Source organism: Thunnus maccoyii, chromosome 21 (assembly GCF_910596095.1).
Source record: "Thunnus maccoyii chromosome 21, fThuMac1.1, whole genome shotgun sequence".
In the NCBI taxonomy this organism is placed as follows: Eukaryota; Metazoa; Chordata; class Actinopteri; order Scombriformes; family Scombridae; genus Thunnus; species Thunnus maccoyii.
The window spans coordinates 6,713,664-6,731,036 of record NC_056553.1 but is presented as its reverse complement, the minus strand read 5'-3'; the positions used below and the strand labels follow the sequence as shown (position 1 = coordinate 6,731,036).

The following is a 17,373-nucleotide window of genomic DNA, read 5'->3' as shown; positions in this document are numbered from 1 at the left end:
TATTACAATTTAAAGTGATATGTACAAGTATGAGATACCTTGTTTTATCTTTCTTATTGTTATTTGTTTTCTCTTCAGGCCAGTTTTTTGCCATAAGAATCAATATTATCAGTGATACTGTTACTGTTGACTCCCTAAATGAAATGGTATGTACAGCCCAGTATGGTTGAACTTTATTCCCTGATGTATGTATGTATATTGACTTTGTGTCCTTATTTGACAGTTGTCAAATCTTGTAAGTCATGTATGCGCCGCAGGGGGAGGGTAAGTCTCTATCTACTTTGAATCACTTACACCATACATGTAGACCATGTTGAAATTCAGTATTTTTGCCAGTATTATTGTACTGTGCTGTAATTGGCTCTTTACAATTTACAAATGGTAAAGAGCCAATGAGCAGTACAAAGCTAACTAAATTAGCCAAACTGTACTCATTAGTAGACTTGTTCACTCTAAATGATCTAAACATCGAATGATACCTCAATACTGAATATAAGAGAGTTTTGGTGGTAATAATTGGACAATTCTTTGTTTCTAGGTCAGAGTGCCAAGAATATTCAGAGATTTCAAAGCGCTACAAGGTAAATCATGCTGCACCATGATAATGACACCATTTTATTTTATCCTCTGCTCAGAAGTAGAACTGTCAATCATGTTTCATAAATCATTTTCTTTATGCAGGTTGCTCATCTGGAATGCCATGGGACACAAGACCGGTAGAACATTATCCACTGTTCTTTGCATTTAAAGGAATTCTGTAGAAAACTGAACTGAAAATGAAAACACTACTGATTTAAAGTAAAGTTCCAGGGCCCACTTTTTGGTGGTGATGTTTTATGTATCATTATTTTATAACTGATGATTGTCAGATGCAACAGGGATTAGGGAAGACATTAGGGAAGTACAAGGGCTCAGATGACAGATATTCGGCACACTATTGAAGAAAATCATTAATCTTGGAATGCACTACAAACAGTAATGTAATGTATTTGATAATGAATATTGATGTAAGATTTTTTAACCCCTCTGCTGCTGGTTGTAGGTTGCACAGCTGTATGGTGATACTGGAGATGTCTGGACCTGTCAATGGTTGCTCCCTTAGTAAACTTCTGCAACAACTCATTGACAGAACGAATGACTTCGAAAATGAAGGGCCACTTACTCGCATGGGTCAGTCTGCATGTTTGAGTTTTTTTTTTACCAATATTACTGCATATTTCTTCCTGTTATGAAACCTGTATCATGTATCATATGTCTGTCCTCAGTGGTATGTGGTCCTCCTGGTTTGTCTGTTCATACTTTGTTGGCGTCCAACCTGACCTGGGTTGCCAGTGACCTGCTGACTTCTGATATCTGCCAACCTGACCGTACTCTGCTTAAATGGTAAGGAAATATTTCTATAATGATGGCTTTAGAAAACTGATATTGTAATATTTTTCTTGGTTTCTGAACCATGCACGTTGTTTGTCCAAAGCTGTATTTAGAGAACAGTCTGCAGTTCTTTTATTGAAGAAGGGCACGTGAAAAACAAAGGGTGCCTCTGAAGATATTTATGATCATTCTGGAAAATTTAGGAACTCACATACTGAACTAAATTTATAGATAAAGCAGGCTAAGGGAGGATGTGAATTACAAAAAAGGACCAGCTGGAATGCATGGAACAACAGATGGATGTCACCTAAGGCTCTAAGAAGGATATTTGAAGGTGGATTTCTCTTTGTGAGACAGTCTGCAGAATGGAAACTGCATACTGGGCTCACAACAAACAAGATGAATACAACTACAAGCTACACCTACTCCACTTATGAAGCACAGAAACATTGACTGACTGTACATAGACAGTAGAAAAGATCATTTTTATTGTTTTCTAATAAATTAATTATCCTAAACTGACTAAACTGACTTGAGAAACATAGTTTGTTCATTCATTATCTATAAATTATATCCAGTAAGTTATCATCGTATCAGCCAAAGAATGTTTGAGAAATACCCATAACCTATAAAAATGTTTTGTCAGTTATTTTTTTCTGTGTTTTTTCCTCCCAAAAATCGTGAATACATGGGTCAAATGGAGACAAGTTTCCTAGTGGGAGTTAATTCATCATAACTTAATACGACTTTTATAATATTTTTCTGTTCTTTCATAGTGAGGCCAGTGAAACTCTTGCTGTGCTTCTGAGTGACAGCTGTCCTCTGAAGCCTCTCACAACCAGGCCAAGCACAATGCATCCTTCCACTCAGACCAAAAGCGACATCACTACAGCTACTAAAGCCACACCACCAACTGTGACTAATACCACCCAACGAACTAACGCAACATCTGAAAATACTCCTGCAACTCAACGGGAAAATGCATCAAAAGGAACAACTCAGCTTAACAAGACAACTCCATTTACAGTGTTTAGTAGTACACAGTCCTCGACAGCACAACCTGTCCTCCAAACCAGCTCTCAGAACACAACTGTGACTGTCTCTGATAACACAACACCACAAAAGACAACTTCATCTGATAACACAACATTGCTGACACCCACTGAAAACACAAAACTTCAAAAAACAACCACAGCACAACAAAACACATCAGAGTCTATCACGTTATCCTCCATGAACTCTAAACTACCAACCACCACAACTTCAGCCAGCAACCTAACATTACAAAACGCTACAACTATTCACATTACGTCAACACTAAACACAACTACACTGTCTCCCAATCACACTATAGAGTACAATGTTACCACAGCTGACACTTTTGCAACTTCTCCAAATGACACAACACTGTACAATGCAACTACAGCTGATTCATTTACACCCTCTCCCAATGACACAATGGTGTACAATGTAACTACAGCCGACACATCAACACTTACTCTCAATGCTACAACAGAGTACACTATAACTACAGCTGATTCATTTACACCCTCTCCCAATGACACAGTGGTGTACAATGTAACTACAGCCGACATATCAACACTTACTCCCAATGCCACAACAGAGTACACTATAACTACAGCTGATTCATTTACACCCTCTCCCAATGACACAATGGTGTACAATGTAACTACAGCCGAAACAACAACACTTACTCCCAATACCACAACAAAGTACAATGTAACTGCAATCAATGCATTTACACTTTCTCCAAATGACACAACACTGTACAATATAACTACAGCTGACAAATTTACACCTACTACCAATCACACTACAGAGTACAATGCAACTACAGCCAACACACTTACACCCTCTCCAAATGACACAACAGTGTACAATGTAACTACAGCTAATTCTTTTACACCTACTCCCAATGACACAACAGAGTACAATGCAACTACAGCTAATTCTTTTACACCTACTCCCAATGACACAACAGTGTACAATATAACTACAACTGACACATTTACACCTTCTCCAAATGGTACAACACTGCACAATGCAACCACAGCTGACACATTTACACCTTCTCCCAGTGCCACAACAGAGTACAATGTAACTACAGCCGGCATATTTACACCTTCTCCAAATCACACCACTACAGCTGACACTTTTACACCTTCTCCAAATGATACAACAGTGTACAATTCGACTACAGCTGATTCATTTACACCCACTCCCAATGTCACAGGGGTGTACAATGTAAGTACAGCCAAAGCATATACACCATCCTACAATCACACAACAGAGTACAACCTAACTACAGCCAACACATTTACTCCGGCTCCCAATAACAAAACTGTGTACAACATGACAACAGCTGATACGTTTACACCTTCCGCAAATCACACAACAATGTATAATGAAACTATAGCCATCAACAATGGAAAAGTGCACAACAGTACAAATTCAACTGGAAATCCAATGGTTAGTGCATTTACAACATCCCCCAATTACACAACAGAGTATAATGTAACCACAGCCTCCAACAATTACACAACAGAGTACAATCTAACCTCAGCCCCCAACAATAACACAACAGAGTACAATGTGACCACAACCTCCAACAATTACACAACAGAGTACAATGTGTCCACAGTCTCCAACAATTACACAACAGAGTACAATGTGTCCACAGCCTCCAACAATTACACAACAGAGTACAATATGACCACAGCCTCCAACAATTACACAACAGAGCACAATATGACCACAGCCCCCAACAATTACACAACAGAGTACAATATGACCACAGCCTCCAACAATTACACAACAGAGTACAATATGACCACAGCCCCCAACAATTACACAACAGAGTATAATGTGACCACAGCCTCCAACAATTACAAAACAGAGTACAATGTGACCACAGCTTCCAACAATTACACAACGGAGTACAATATGATCACAGCCCCCAACAATTACACAACAGAGTACAACATGACCACAGCCTCCAACAATTACACAACAGAGTACAATATGACCACAGCTTCCAACAATTACACAACAGAGTACAATGTGACCACAGCTTCCAACAATTACACGACAGAGCACAATATGACCACAGCCCCCAACAATTACACAACAGAGTACAACATGACCACAGCTTCCAACAATTACACAACAGAGTACAATATGACCACAGCCTCCAACAATTACACAACAGAGCACAATATGACCACAGCCCCCAACAATAACTCAACAGAGTACAATGTGACCACAGCTTCCAACAATTACACAACAGAGTACAATATGACCACAGCCTCCAACAATTACACAACAGAGCACAATATGACCACAGCCCCCAACAATTACACAACAGAGTACAATGTGACCACAGCCTCTAACAATTACACAACAGAGTACAATGTGACCACAGCCCCCAACAATTACACAACAGAGGACAATGTGACCACAGCCTCCAACAATTACACAGCAGGGTACAATGTGACCACAGCTTCCAACAATTATACAACAGGGTACAATGTGACCACAGCCTCCAACAATTACACAACAGGATACAATGTGACCACAGCCTCCAACAATTACACAACAGAGTACAATCTAACCACAGCCCCCAACAATAACACAACAGAGTACAATGTGACCACAGCCTCCAACAATTACACAACAGGATACAATGTGACTACAGCCTCCAACAATTACACAACAGAGTACAATCTAACCACAGCCCTCAACAATTACACAACAGAGTACAATGTGACCACAGCCTCCAATAATTACACAACAGGGTACAATATGACCACAGCCTCCAACAATTACACAACAGAGTACAATCTAACCACAGCCCCCAACAATTACACAACAGAGTATAATGTGACCACAGCCTCCAACAATTACAAAACAGAGTACAATGTGACCACAGCTTCCAACAATTACACAACAGAGTACAATATGACCACAGCCCCCAACAATTACACAACAGGGTACGATGTGACCACAGCTTCCAACAATAACACAACAGAGTACAATCTAACCACAGCCCCCAACAATTACACAACAGAGTACAATGTGACCACAGCCTCCAACAATTACACAACAGAGTACAATCTAACCACAGCCTCCAACAATTACACAACAGAGTACAATATGACCACAGCCTCCAACAATCACACAACAGAGTATAATGTAACCACAGCCTCTAACAATTACACAAAAGAGTATAATGTGACCACAGCTTCCAACAATTACACAACAGAGTACAATATGACCACAGCCTCAAACAATTACACAACAGAGTACAATATGACCACAGCCTCCAACAATTACACAACAGAGTTCAATATGACCACAGCCCCCAACAATTACACAACAGAGTACAATATGACCACAGCCTCCAACAATTACACAACAGAGTACAATATGACCACAGTCTCCAACAATTACACAACAGAGTACAATATGACCACAGCCTCCAACAATTACACAACAGAGTTCAATATGACCACAGCCCCCAACAATTACACAACAGAGTACAATATGACCACAGCCTCCAACAATTACACAACAGAGTACAATATGACCACAGCTTCCAACAATTACACAACAGAGCACAATATGACCACAGCCTCCAACAATTACACAACAGAGTATAATGTAACCACAGCCTCCAACAATTACACAACAGTGGAAAACAAAACTGCAGCCATCGATAAACTACACAACAGTACAAGTACCACAACAATTAGCACTTTCACAACATCTCCCAATTACACAACAGTGTCCAATGTAACTACAGCTGGCGACAACATGAATTTACACAACGTTACGATTACAAGTAACACGACGAGTAGCACAGTAACAACATCCACCAATTACACAATGATGAGCAATGAAACCACAGCCTCTAACAATTACACAACAGCAGAGAATATAACCACTACTTCTATATCACAAAACAATACCACCTCAGACCATGTAACCACCGTACCCATTAGGGGAACACAACAGAACACAACTGTTCCTTATAAAAACATCACTGTGTCTACCACAGCTAGACAAGTTAATGAAACTCTTTACAATGCAACAACATCTACAAAAACCTCAACTGTGGACAATATGACTTCTACTGTCAACAACACCACTAAAACCACAGTAACTCCACTGAACAACCAGACAACACATTACACCACAGTGAGTGTCCCTCACAACAGTATGACAACCAACAGAAAAGACACCAACTCCACTACGGCCGCCAGAGGCTTCAGTCCCATGTCCAATCTCAACACAACTGCAGGAACCAGCTTCAATCTGAGCTCAACTGCAAGCAGTTTAACAATTAATTTCACCGTAACAGCAAAAGCACCGGGAGTCAATTTAACTACAGCAGCAAATACCTTGCTTGAACAAACATCTACAACTTCAACTTCAACCACGACTACCACAGTTACTACTGCACATGGTCCACTTCCAGGTCAGGATAACACCACAACTGCTATGGTTTCCTTGCCTTCTACAACAACTACAACAACTCTCCAAACCACCACCCTCACCAGCACAACCAACACAATAGCTGGTATGTAATGTAAAAAAATCCTCTATTTTTATTACTAATTTGACTGAAGTTGCCGAGGAAGATTTGGTGGATCCAAATGAAATGGCTGGAAAAGCAACTCAGTGTAATTATTTTTAAGGTTTAAAGGTCCAGTGTGTAGAATTTAGTAGCATCTAGTGGAACGGACAAACCAAACATTGGCTCTAAAGAGGGTCTTTCACATTTTTCACAAGTTTTATGGCCACTGTAGATGAGGGGAGGGACATTCATTTTGTTGCAATCTACAACTTCACCACTAGATGCCACTAAATCTTACACACAGGTCCTTCAAAAGACTTCTAACAGCATTCTATGGACTTAAATGTAATCCTGTCTGTTAATGACTTTGTAGGGATGGAGAGTGGAGAGTGTAAAAGCCATTCTTTTAATAACATTTTCTTCTTGTTGTTTATGAAGATGTTGTGTATGTTGCTCTTTAGTTTTTATCATCATGGATGGGACACTTTTCTGTTCAGCAGCTCCTGGATATTTATGCTAATAATACAAGTGAATGTTTTATTACAAGGTTAGACCAATGCAGCGTTGACCTTAGTTTTGATTTGTTAAACCAATAACACAATCCTACACCAAAAACTAAGACATATGACTATTTCCTGTGCTCCTTGTAAGGCACTGGAATTACTTCCAGAACCACAAAGGAGACAACAACCAGTCAATTGGCAAAGGAAGAACAAGTGGACGTGCTGCTGAATGAAACACAGGATGCATCTCAGCTCAACTCCTCACAGGTGAAGCTACTGATCTATTGCATTATGAACTATTAGATGAAGTTAGCATAAAACCATCTCCAATTTTTGGATACTTATTGAAGGTATGAGTGTAAGACTAGTTAGTATTTAGAAACAAATCAAACTGACATGAATTAATCACAGAGTTCTGGATTTCAAGTAACTATTACAGTATTTGGATATGTCTCTATTCTACTCAGTCATTCAGCAAGCTCCAATGTAAGAAAAAAAACCCTTAAACCATCAATTATCAATAGATAAGTCTGTAGTTTAAATAATAGAAATATGAATAAGATTGTAAAAGTATAATTTTGCCAAACTAGAACATCTGTCAAGTACTTAAACTTCACTAGTGAATTCATTTGTTTCCTCTGAAATGTGTGTTGAATACTGTGTTATTGTAGTTACCACTCCTTTTGAATGGCAGATCTGTCATTTTGGAGGTAAACTCTAATCAAACCGATGTTACAGGTAGTGCAAGTGGTGTGGGATTTGGAGAAGCTTGTGGAAGGCCCCACGGTATCTCAGAAAGTAGGAAAGAAAACCATTAACATAGTCAGCAACCTGATGCAGGTTGACTCAGAGGTCCTCTCAGCATCTGCAAACAGGTACAAATCACACAAACCCCACCTACATATAACCATGTAATTCCACATGTTTCAGATTTTTCCAAATCGCTTTGTCTTCTTTCCTACCAACAGGCTAATTCGAGTGGTGGATAACTTGGGTCTTAAACTGGCTCTCACTGGTGACAGAGTGATCCTTTCTTCAGATTCTGTGGTTCTGGCAGTCCAAAGAGTGGATGGGACCAACTTTCCAACAATCTCTGTCAACATTTTCAACACCAATAATGTTCAGGTATCCCAAGCTTAGTTTAGTTCAGGTGCAAATGCATTACATAGATAGAAGTTTCCAAAAAACAATACAAAAACAGATACATCATGAACATAGTGTCTTTAAATGTTGAGGGCACTTTAAAATATTTTAAAATTCACTCAGAAAGTTAGAAAACTGCATTGCCCAACTTTAAATAAGGAGATGACAAAAAACAAGAAACATTTAATTCATTAACCATTTATTAACATTTTGTGTGTCCAGCTCCGTGGCTTAAGCAGGTCCCAGTCCAGGAGCTCAGAGCCTGCCATGGGGTCTGTATTCTTACCCTCCTCCATCACAGAGGGCCTGAGTCCTGAGGAGCAGCAGCAGGCCAACAGGGTCCAGTTCACCTTCTTCACCAAATCTGCATTCTTCAAGGTGCTTCCTCAATGTCACATTTGTAGTAATTTTGTAATGAGTCATCACCTTCAGATTTTTACACAGACTATTTACTCACGTTCATGTGTATACTGATATGCATTATTTCCTCATTTATCCCAACACTCTTGCTTCATTTATACCCTGATATAGTTCCATAGACATTATATAATGTACAAAAATATGATTAATATTAGATCAATTACTGCATTGTAATAAAACGTGAAAACAATATAGCAACTTTGTTGAAAATGATTTCATCTATCTCCTTGCAGGATGCAGCATTAAAAAATGAAACTCTTGTCAGTCCGGTTCTGGGCGCCAGCATAGCCAACATGTCAATAAGCAACCTGAAAGAAAACATTCAGTTTACCATCCGAAACACCAACCCCATACATGTGAGTGTGCACACAAAATTGTTCTTACTTTCATGAGCCTATTTGTCCAGAAAAGAATAACACATTGCTTGAATGCCACAAGTAATCTATTAAATAATTAAATTGCCAACATTTAGATTATCTAGTCTTTATGTCCTCCACTTACTGAATTCATAATGCTGAAAAGTCACAATAAAACTGTAAAACACGAGGGAAAATCTGTCATTTCATTACCTGAAAATCACATGTGAATAAATACAAATACATGCTTTAAAATCAATCAAACTTCCTGTTTGATGCTTCTTGCCTTTACCACGACTTCTGATTTGTTCTTGCATCACAGGCAAACTTCATGGCCTCCTGTGTATTTTGGGACTTCACTCTGAATGGTGAGTACACGTGTGCCTGATTGAGTTGGTTAAGAGCCAGATTTCCACAGGTATGAATATTCCTGTTTGTTGGGGTTCTGTTGTTTAGGTGGTGGAGGAGGCTGGAGCTCTGCCGGCTGCTCTCTTGTCAATGCTACTCCGGAGGATACAACCTGCAGCTGCAACCATCTCACCTCTTTTGCAATACTGCTGGTCAGTGTCTGTTTATGTTGGTGTGAAGCTGTGATCACAACTATAACTCATTATTATCTATATACTGCTTTTCAAATGAAAATTTCAGACTGTTCTACGATGATTTACATAAACAAATGAAACGCACAGCTTATTTTTTGAGGAATTTAAAGGAGAATCCCTACAGCAGCCCACAGCTGTATAATATATGTTCATTATATTTGTGTATTTGTGTGCTCTGTCATAAAACAGGATATGTCCAGAGAAGGAATGACTAACCGTCAGCAGGCACAGGTTCTCACTTTCATCACCTACATCGGCTGTGGAGTCTCGGCTATTTTTCTCGCTGTCACCATATTGACATATCTCTCATTTCAGTAAGACTCAAGATCTCTTTACTAAGCCAAAACTAGCTTCATTCAACAAACTTTATAACCATGATAGCTTTCTAGCATTTTCAAAACTAAAATAAACTGAAAAATAATCTTCCAGAGATACAAATCACAAGATGCAGTGCAAAAAATTAATATTTACCCCAGTTTCTATTCCTTGTAGTTTTTTTTAACAAACTCTTTCCATGCAGAAAACTGCTCAGGGATATTCCTGCCAAGATCCTGGTTCAGCTCTGCATGTCCCTCTTCCTCCTTAACCTGGTCTTCTTGCTGGACGGCTGGCTGGCACTCTACCCAGCCACTGGGCTGTGTATTAGCACCGCCTTTTTCTTGCACTACTTTATGCTGACATCGTTCACCTGGGCAGGGCTTGAGGCCCTGCATATGTACCTGAGCATCGTCCAGGTGTTCACTCCCTACCTCAGCAGATACATGCTCAAGTTCTCACTGATGGGCTGGGGTGGGTATCTGAACACTGACCTCCAAAATGCCACTAAATGTTTAACTGAGAAGGTTACAAATATCAGAACATAAGAACATTATCTTACCATTTATAAACAACACTTTACTTTTAATGTGTGATGAGGTTATAGATAGACAAATGTATGAATCAGTATACTTTTAAACTGGTTTGAAGCAACAATTCCTTCTTCACATTTACTTTTGTTATTTAGTTGTCCTGCTGATAAATATCCTGGTGTTTGCAGGTATTCCTCTTATTGTGGTGATCATTGTAATATCAGTGGACAAAGATAACTATGGTCTGGTATCGTATGGAAAATACAGAGATGGCACTACAGATGACTTGTAAGTAACAGTTAAATCTTTATGGCCCTCTTTAAAATGACTCTTTTTGCATGTTTTGAGCATATCTGCAAATATACCAGCTCTGTTTACAGATCATATTCATGTAGTTCAAAGGGTAGAGCAGTGATACAACTGGGGCCAAGCAAAAATTTCATACTGTACTTAACTGAAAAAAATAAGTAAATTCAAAACTTTTTTTCATTAAGAAGAAACCTAAATTACAAGAACCATATCAACATGACATTCATATTTTATACATCTCTTCCTATGTTGACTATTTAACATGGAAAGTATTTTGCTGGAATAATGGGGCTGACAGACAAGAAATTATCCTTTTTTTCCTGTCATTAAGACATTTGACCACTGGATGATGAAATAATCATCTTCACTGTGAGGGCTCTGTCTTTGGTGCTGAATCAGCAAAACTGAAATGTCTGTTTGTGTCTCTCTCCATGGTGCTGAAACTCAGTCTCCATCTTGTTCTAAATGAGTTTGTGTCTTCCTGTAGCTGTTGGCTGCGAAATGACATAGCCTTCTATGTGGGCGTGGTGGCCTACTTCATCCTGATCTTTGTGCTGTGCCTGCTTGTCTTCATCATCGTTATGGTCCAGCTGGCCCGGATCAAGAAGCAGAACCCCCAAAACCAGTCTCCCAACAGGGGAGTGATGACTGACCTGCGCAGCATCGCTGGCCTCATCCTCCTGCTTGGCCTCACCTGGGGGTTCGCTCTGTTCGCCTGGGGACCCCTCTACTTACCCTTTGTTTACCTTTTCTCCATATTCAACTCTTTGCAAGGTGAGACACATGAGTTTGTGCACCAACATTTTAGAAACATTATTTATTTTGAGAAAATTGACGTGAGTTTACCCATATTATCCGAACCATAATGCATGACTGTGTCCTTACAGCTTATTTATGTCTTATTTATTTTGTCCTCCATAGGTTTCTTCATCTTTGTTTTCCACTGTGCCGTTAAGGAGAATGTCCGCAGGCAGTGGAGGACTTATCTCTGCTGTGGGAAATTGCGACTGGCTGAAAACTCAGGTGGGCACCTAAAGGTCTCCATGTAGTTGTTAAAATTTGATTTGACAGATTAGACCAAATAAAAACAGCAGTATTCAGCACATTAAGAAACTCACACAAGCTCGGTCATTTACACTGTTCTGCAGAATGGAGTCGGACGGCCACCCAGAACAACAGGAATATGTCCGTCACCACAGCAACCACCTCAGCTCTCCCTCTCACCTCTCGAAGCTCCTCCGTCATCAGCGACGGCACCAATAGCAGCGGTACATTCTTAAGTTGCAATCTGCAATTTCTGACATGTTGATGTCAAAATACATACATGCAATTTGTATATAATTTATACCACATCTTATTTCTCTCCCCACAGGCTCTGTGTTTATGGACAGTGGGATATCCGACGGCTCGAACAGCGACGTTGTCCTCAATGAGCTTCACAGGCGAAATCAGTCACCGCAAGGCGAGGCCTGACAGCTGTGTCAAGCATTCGTTTGTGATTACTGTAATTATCTACTCTGAGTGAGCTGAGAGGACGGTCAGAGATGGGTGATGTCTTGCGGCTTGAGGAAAACAAAAAACTAATAACAAGAGTAGATGTTAATGGGGTTCCAGGAAATCCTTGTTGTTAGACAGGATGGAGGAGGCATAAAAGGTGTTATGAAGGACAAAAGACTGAAGAGGTGAAAATGAAGTACCTTTAGTGAGGATGAGAACAGTGTGATCAATTATTGCTTGAATGCAACAATTGATATTTTCTCTACATTGACAGTAGAATGTATGTACACAGTGATAAGAGTTGTACTGTAAGTGTACAGTAGGTGTGTTTTTGACTGAAAAATGCAATTATTTCACTGTTATACCGTGATGTTTGTAGACTGTGTAGCTTATTTCCAAGCTCTGCAAACTGCTAGTCTAAACATTAAATATGATGTTTACATTATCTTCAGTCTGTGAAGAAGGTTGCGGCATGTTGAAGATGCAAAATTGCATTTAATTAGTAGCCTAGAACAGACAGCTGTCTACACTGTATAGACTATTGTGAGGCTATTTTGCTGTCTTTTGGTATATTTTTCTTATTCACTAACATCAATGGAAAACATGAAGATATTCTCAATGTGTTTACAATGCTCCACTGACTGTTACCTTTATATTTTAATAAAGAGTCCAATTCCCAACTTTACAACCCACATCCAGGGGACATGAGAAGGCACTTTGGGAAGGGATTCCCAATGTATAATAGAGACAAGGTGGATTAAAGGAAACTGTATTCACCGCAAAATGAAGGAATTTGTTGATAACAAATTGATCATATATATCTTTATTAGAGTATTTAAAGTGGCATTCCTCCTTTAATGTGGATACAGTTTTATTTCACTAAAGTTCAGTGTTGATATTAGGCTCAGAGTTGTTACATTATGCGTATACATTAGATATTTTTTAAGGGTAAAAGACACGAAGTATGGTCATGCAGCATACTGATGTGAGGATTTATTTCCTGTCCTTTTTAATACGGACAGATATGGCTAATGTCCTTGTGCAAGAACATGCCATGAAAGAGAGGATAATAAAACTTCAACCCATTACCTGTCCAGTTGGTCTTTTTGAAGTCACAGCTTCACATCTGCATGACATCTTTACATCTTTAATCAAACCTATTCAACGGAAACCCACCAATTACCATCCCAGCGCACCCTCCTCTCATCACAGTGTTGTGTAACCTTCACCAGCACCGATTCAATCACAGCCTGTGAAGGTCGGCCCCAGAGGCTGACAGCAGTTAGCTATTAAAAGTTTTACATGAGTTCAAATCCCAGAACAGTGTGACCTCTAACATGAACTAAATAAGAGAGCACACTGTGTGAATAATGGAAAGAGAGAGACACAGATGTTACACTGATGAGCATGAATCGCATGAATTAATGTTATTTCTGAATCCAATGCCAGAGAAATTTCTGCAACCACTAGAATTCCATGTCAATAAATAATCAGTGTGACCTTTATTGATAACCCTGATTTGTTTGGGATCCTGGAGAAAAAAAACAACACTTTATTTTATCACCTTGATACTTCATGACCTTTCATAATTGTCTGAGAATTGCTTATAAACTTGATTTTGAAGTGATGATGTTGCAGAAAATAAGGATTTTCATACAGTATATCTGGGATTTGTGTTGCCACTTCTTTTTTAAGCTGCACTACCCCTCTCAGATTTCTGTTATTGGAATTTTTATTGGTAACATCATATGTAGGATATCATACTGTGTTTTTTTTTTTTTTTTTAATCTGTGAATGAGTTTTTGGCTGAAAAAGGAATATATTTTTCATGCATATGCAAAACAACATATAAAACATGGATTATTGCTTTATTTTGTGTGATAACAGTGCTTAATGGACATTTCCATATTTAGTCACATTCATCAAATGTGCAAGCCAAGTTTATGTCAAAGGGAAGCGTTGCTACTGCAATACTTTACCGCATATTGGGTTTTAATAAGGTCAGAAGAACAGAGAAAGGAAGATGAAAAGAAACATTTCATGTAAAAAAAAAAAAGGGCTAATTTTGCAATTACACATACAGCAGTGGGATCTTTGGAACCCCCTCAAAATGAGGAAGTTAAGCCAATATCAACACAACACAAGGGTTGAATGTGTGGTGTTAAGGCATCTAATATAACTTGTCTTGTGTATGAATAATGACATCAGTGATAGATGGATAATTTGATTGAACTCTGCAAGCCTGAGCATCCTCCACCAGATGTCAGTGTAAGTCCATATTTTAAAATCCATTTACAGGCTCAAATAAGAAAAGCATTCTGGGCTCTTTTGCCTTTATAAGCATTATTCTACTCATAATTCCCACAGTTTAAAAGATTCACATGTGGGATTTGTTCAGCACAACAACGGTCGTCAGGGCACTGAGCAGCTTTTGTTCAGCAATTTGATGTTTGGTTTTCGCTAAGTGAAATAATAGTCATTGAAGAGGGAGAGGAATTTAAATCAGCAAAGCATCCCAGTTACAAGCTTGTTTTCCTAAATTTTCGGTTACTGCCATAAATATTAATAAATAAATATTAAACAATAATATCGCTAAAACAAACACATGCAGATAACTACCTGAAGAAACTGACTTGCATAATCCTTCAATTTCCTGTGCTCCTGTTGGGTTCAGTATCACAGCAGCCACCTCTTGACATGAGTGTGGATGCAGAATAAATGTGTCTTTGTCTGGGTCACTTGCAGATTTTACTAACTAATCACACATCAGTCAAGGAGGGATCTCTTTTTCTTGTCAGAGTTGTAATTAGATTTGAAGTTAAACTTTTAGTGCAGCTAAGTGCTGCAAGAGGGTTTTACATGTTTTTACAACCTCACTAATAATAGGAAAAAACAAACAAACATATGCAGCAGAATCGAATAACATTTCATTTCCAAATGGAGAATTTGAGACCCATCTCAGGCAAGGAAAAAACAAACAGACAAACATAAATACATTTCCTCCTTTAGTTCATTAAGAAGGGATTGACCCCCTCATAACTGTGACTTAGAGCTGAGCCTTCAGCTCAGCCAAAACTTTGTTTTTAACAATGCAATAGCTTCAGAAAGACTAAATAAGAACAACATAAGGTTTCAAAATCAAAGACATTCATTAATCAGAGCACTCACATAAGAACGTAGCACTAGCAGAGTGCTACACATTTTTTTAATTTATGAATGATATTCTGTCAAAATCAGCAGAGGGAGGTGCATAAAAACAGCTGTTTGCAGCTTGGAGCTCTCTCTCTCTCTCAGACAAACAAAACTACAAACAGTCATGCATGTTATTATTCATGTACAAATGGAAGAAAAATACATATTTGACTCCAAATTTGTTTGGCCTGCTGCTTAGAGATTTAAAAATGCACTGCTATTTGCAAATACGTTTCCAGCTGGACTGGCTGACAGGACAGTAATCCTCGCTTAGCATGATGCTAACAGCATATTAAAGGACCAGTGTGTAAGATTTAGTGGCATCTAGTGGTGAGGTTGCAGATTGCAACCAAATGAATAGGCCTCCCCCTCCCTTTCCAAGCATGTAGGATAATCTATGATGGCCGCGAAACTCACAAAAGGCCCTCTCTAGAGCCAATGTTTGGTTTGTCCATTCTGGGCTACTGTAGAAACATGGCAGTGCAACATGGCGAGCTCTGTGGAAGAGGACCTGCTCCCTATGTAGATATAAAGGGCTCATTCTAAAGTAACAAAAACTTTTCATATTTTCATCGGATTATACACTAATTAAAACATACTTATGAATATTACATTCAATTTCTGCCAAGTCCATTGTGCTAGATGCCACTAAATTCTGTAACAGGAGCATTACCAAATAAACAATATGACAAAAGGAGCCTTGAATTAAGACCTGACGAACATAACTACAGCATGTGTGGTGAGTTCAGCTACAAGCAACATAGCTCTGGCCTGTTTTTTTTGGGATGATTTTTGATCCCACCCACTATAAATCAAAATGTGATTGGAAGACACGCAGCTATGGGGGCTATGGCCTTCTGTCATGGTTGTGAAGTCCTAACCAACGAGTGAGCCACCCAACCTTTTCTCTGCTTAGAGACAAAAAAAGAAAGAAAAAAATCTGATTGGATAACTATTTTCATGGTTTAAGGACAATAACTCTTTCATTTCTGAGCTGACTAAAATTAGAATTATTAAAGAATAATTATTAAATGAAAGAGATTAAATATAACATTTAAAATGCTGATATGTTTGGCCTTCTCTTAGGGTATAAAAGTCCCTAAGGGTTCCCCTCTGCCTATCTTCTATTATCGCAAGCCATCAATATTTAATCCAGGTCAGATGAAAGGTCTGTCTCTCCCTGGGGGTTGGTTGCTCAGCTTAACACCTGACCTTCATTTTCATGCAAGTCATAGCAGCACTCTTTCATTTTATTTGAAGAAAAGTGTGTAAAACTTAAAGTTCATAGATGTAAGGAATCTGATGTGATTTTTCCACTTTTTTTTTTTTTTGTTTTACTTAGTTTTAAAGTTTAAGGGTAATGGTTGAAGTGTATTGCAGCTGTTTATTGTTGAGCACGAGCAGAGATCTTCTACCTCAACTCTGATTTCTGAGCTGGTCTGAAGTTCACTCCTCATATTACAATGTAGTCCACCACAGCCGTTTAAGTCATGCTGGATGTCCTTTTAAGGTAAATATTCCAAAATAAAGAGCCAA

General features: G+C 38.8%; 1 protein-coding gene across 1 annotated transcript in view; it reads left to right on the top strand.

Moving 5' to 3' along the window:
* adgrg2a (adhesion G protein-coupled receptor G2a) overlaps window positions 1-13,704 on the top strand; it is a 30,328-nt gene extending 16,624 nt beyond the window's left edge. Inside the window, exons 17-37 of the mRNA XM_042398615.1 lie at window positions 79-146; window positions 224-264; window positions 539-581; window positions 682-716; window positions 1,043-1,170; window positions 1,266-1,383; window positions 2,148-6,970; window positions 7,619-7,737; window positions 8,209-8,345; window positions 8,439-8,595; window positions 8,836-8,991; window positions 9,267-9,389; window positions 9,712-9,757; window positions 9,846-9,949; window positions 10,181-10,305; window positions 10,512-10,780; window positions 11,028-11,127; window positions 11,636-11,922; window positions 12,070-12,171; window positions 12,297-12,416; window positions 12,521-13,704. Of these exons, the coding sequence (XP_042254549.1) occupies window positions 79-146; window positions 224-264; window positions 539-581; window positions 682-716; window positions 1,043-1,170; window positions 1,266-1,383; window positions 2,148-6,970; window positions 7,619-7,737; window positions 8,209-8,345; window positions 8,439-8,595; window positions 8,836-8,991; window positions 9,267-9,389; window positions 9,712-9,757; window positions 9,846-9,949; window positions 10,181-10,305; window positions 10,512-10,780; window positions 11,028-11,127; window positions 11,636-11,922; window positions 12,070-12,171; window positions 12,297-12,416; window positions 12,521-12,621 (7,202 nt within the window). The 3' untranslated portion in view covers window positions 12,622-13,704. The remainder of the gene's footprint in view (window positions 1-78; window positions 147-223; window positions 265-538; window positions 582-681; window positions 717-1,042; window positions 1,171-1,265; window positions 1,384-2,147; window positions 6,971-7,618; window positions 7,738-8,208; window positions 8,346-8,438; window positions 8,596-8,835; window positions 8,992-9,266; window positions 9,390-9,711; window positions 9,758-9,845; window positions 9,950-10,180; window positions 10,306-10,511; window positions 10,781-11,027; window positions 11,128-11,635; window positions 11,923-12,069; window positions 12,172-12,296; window positions 12,417-12,520) is intronic.
* Window positions 13,705-17,373: the final 3,669 nt, after the last annotated feature.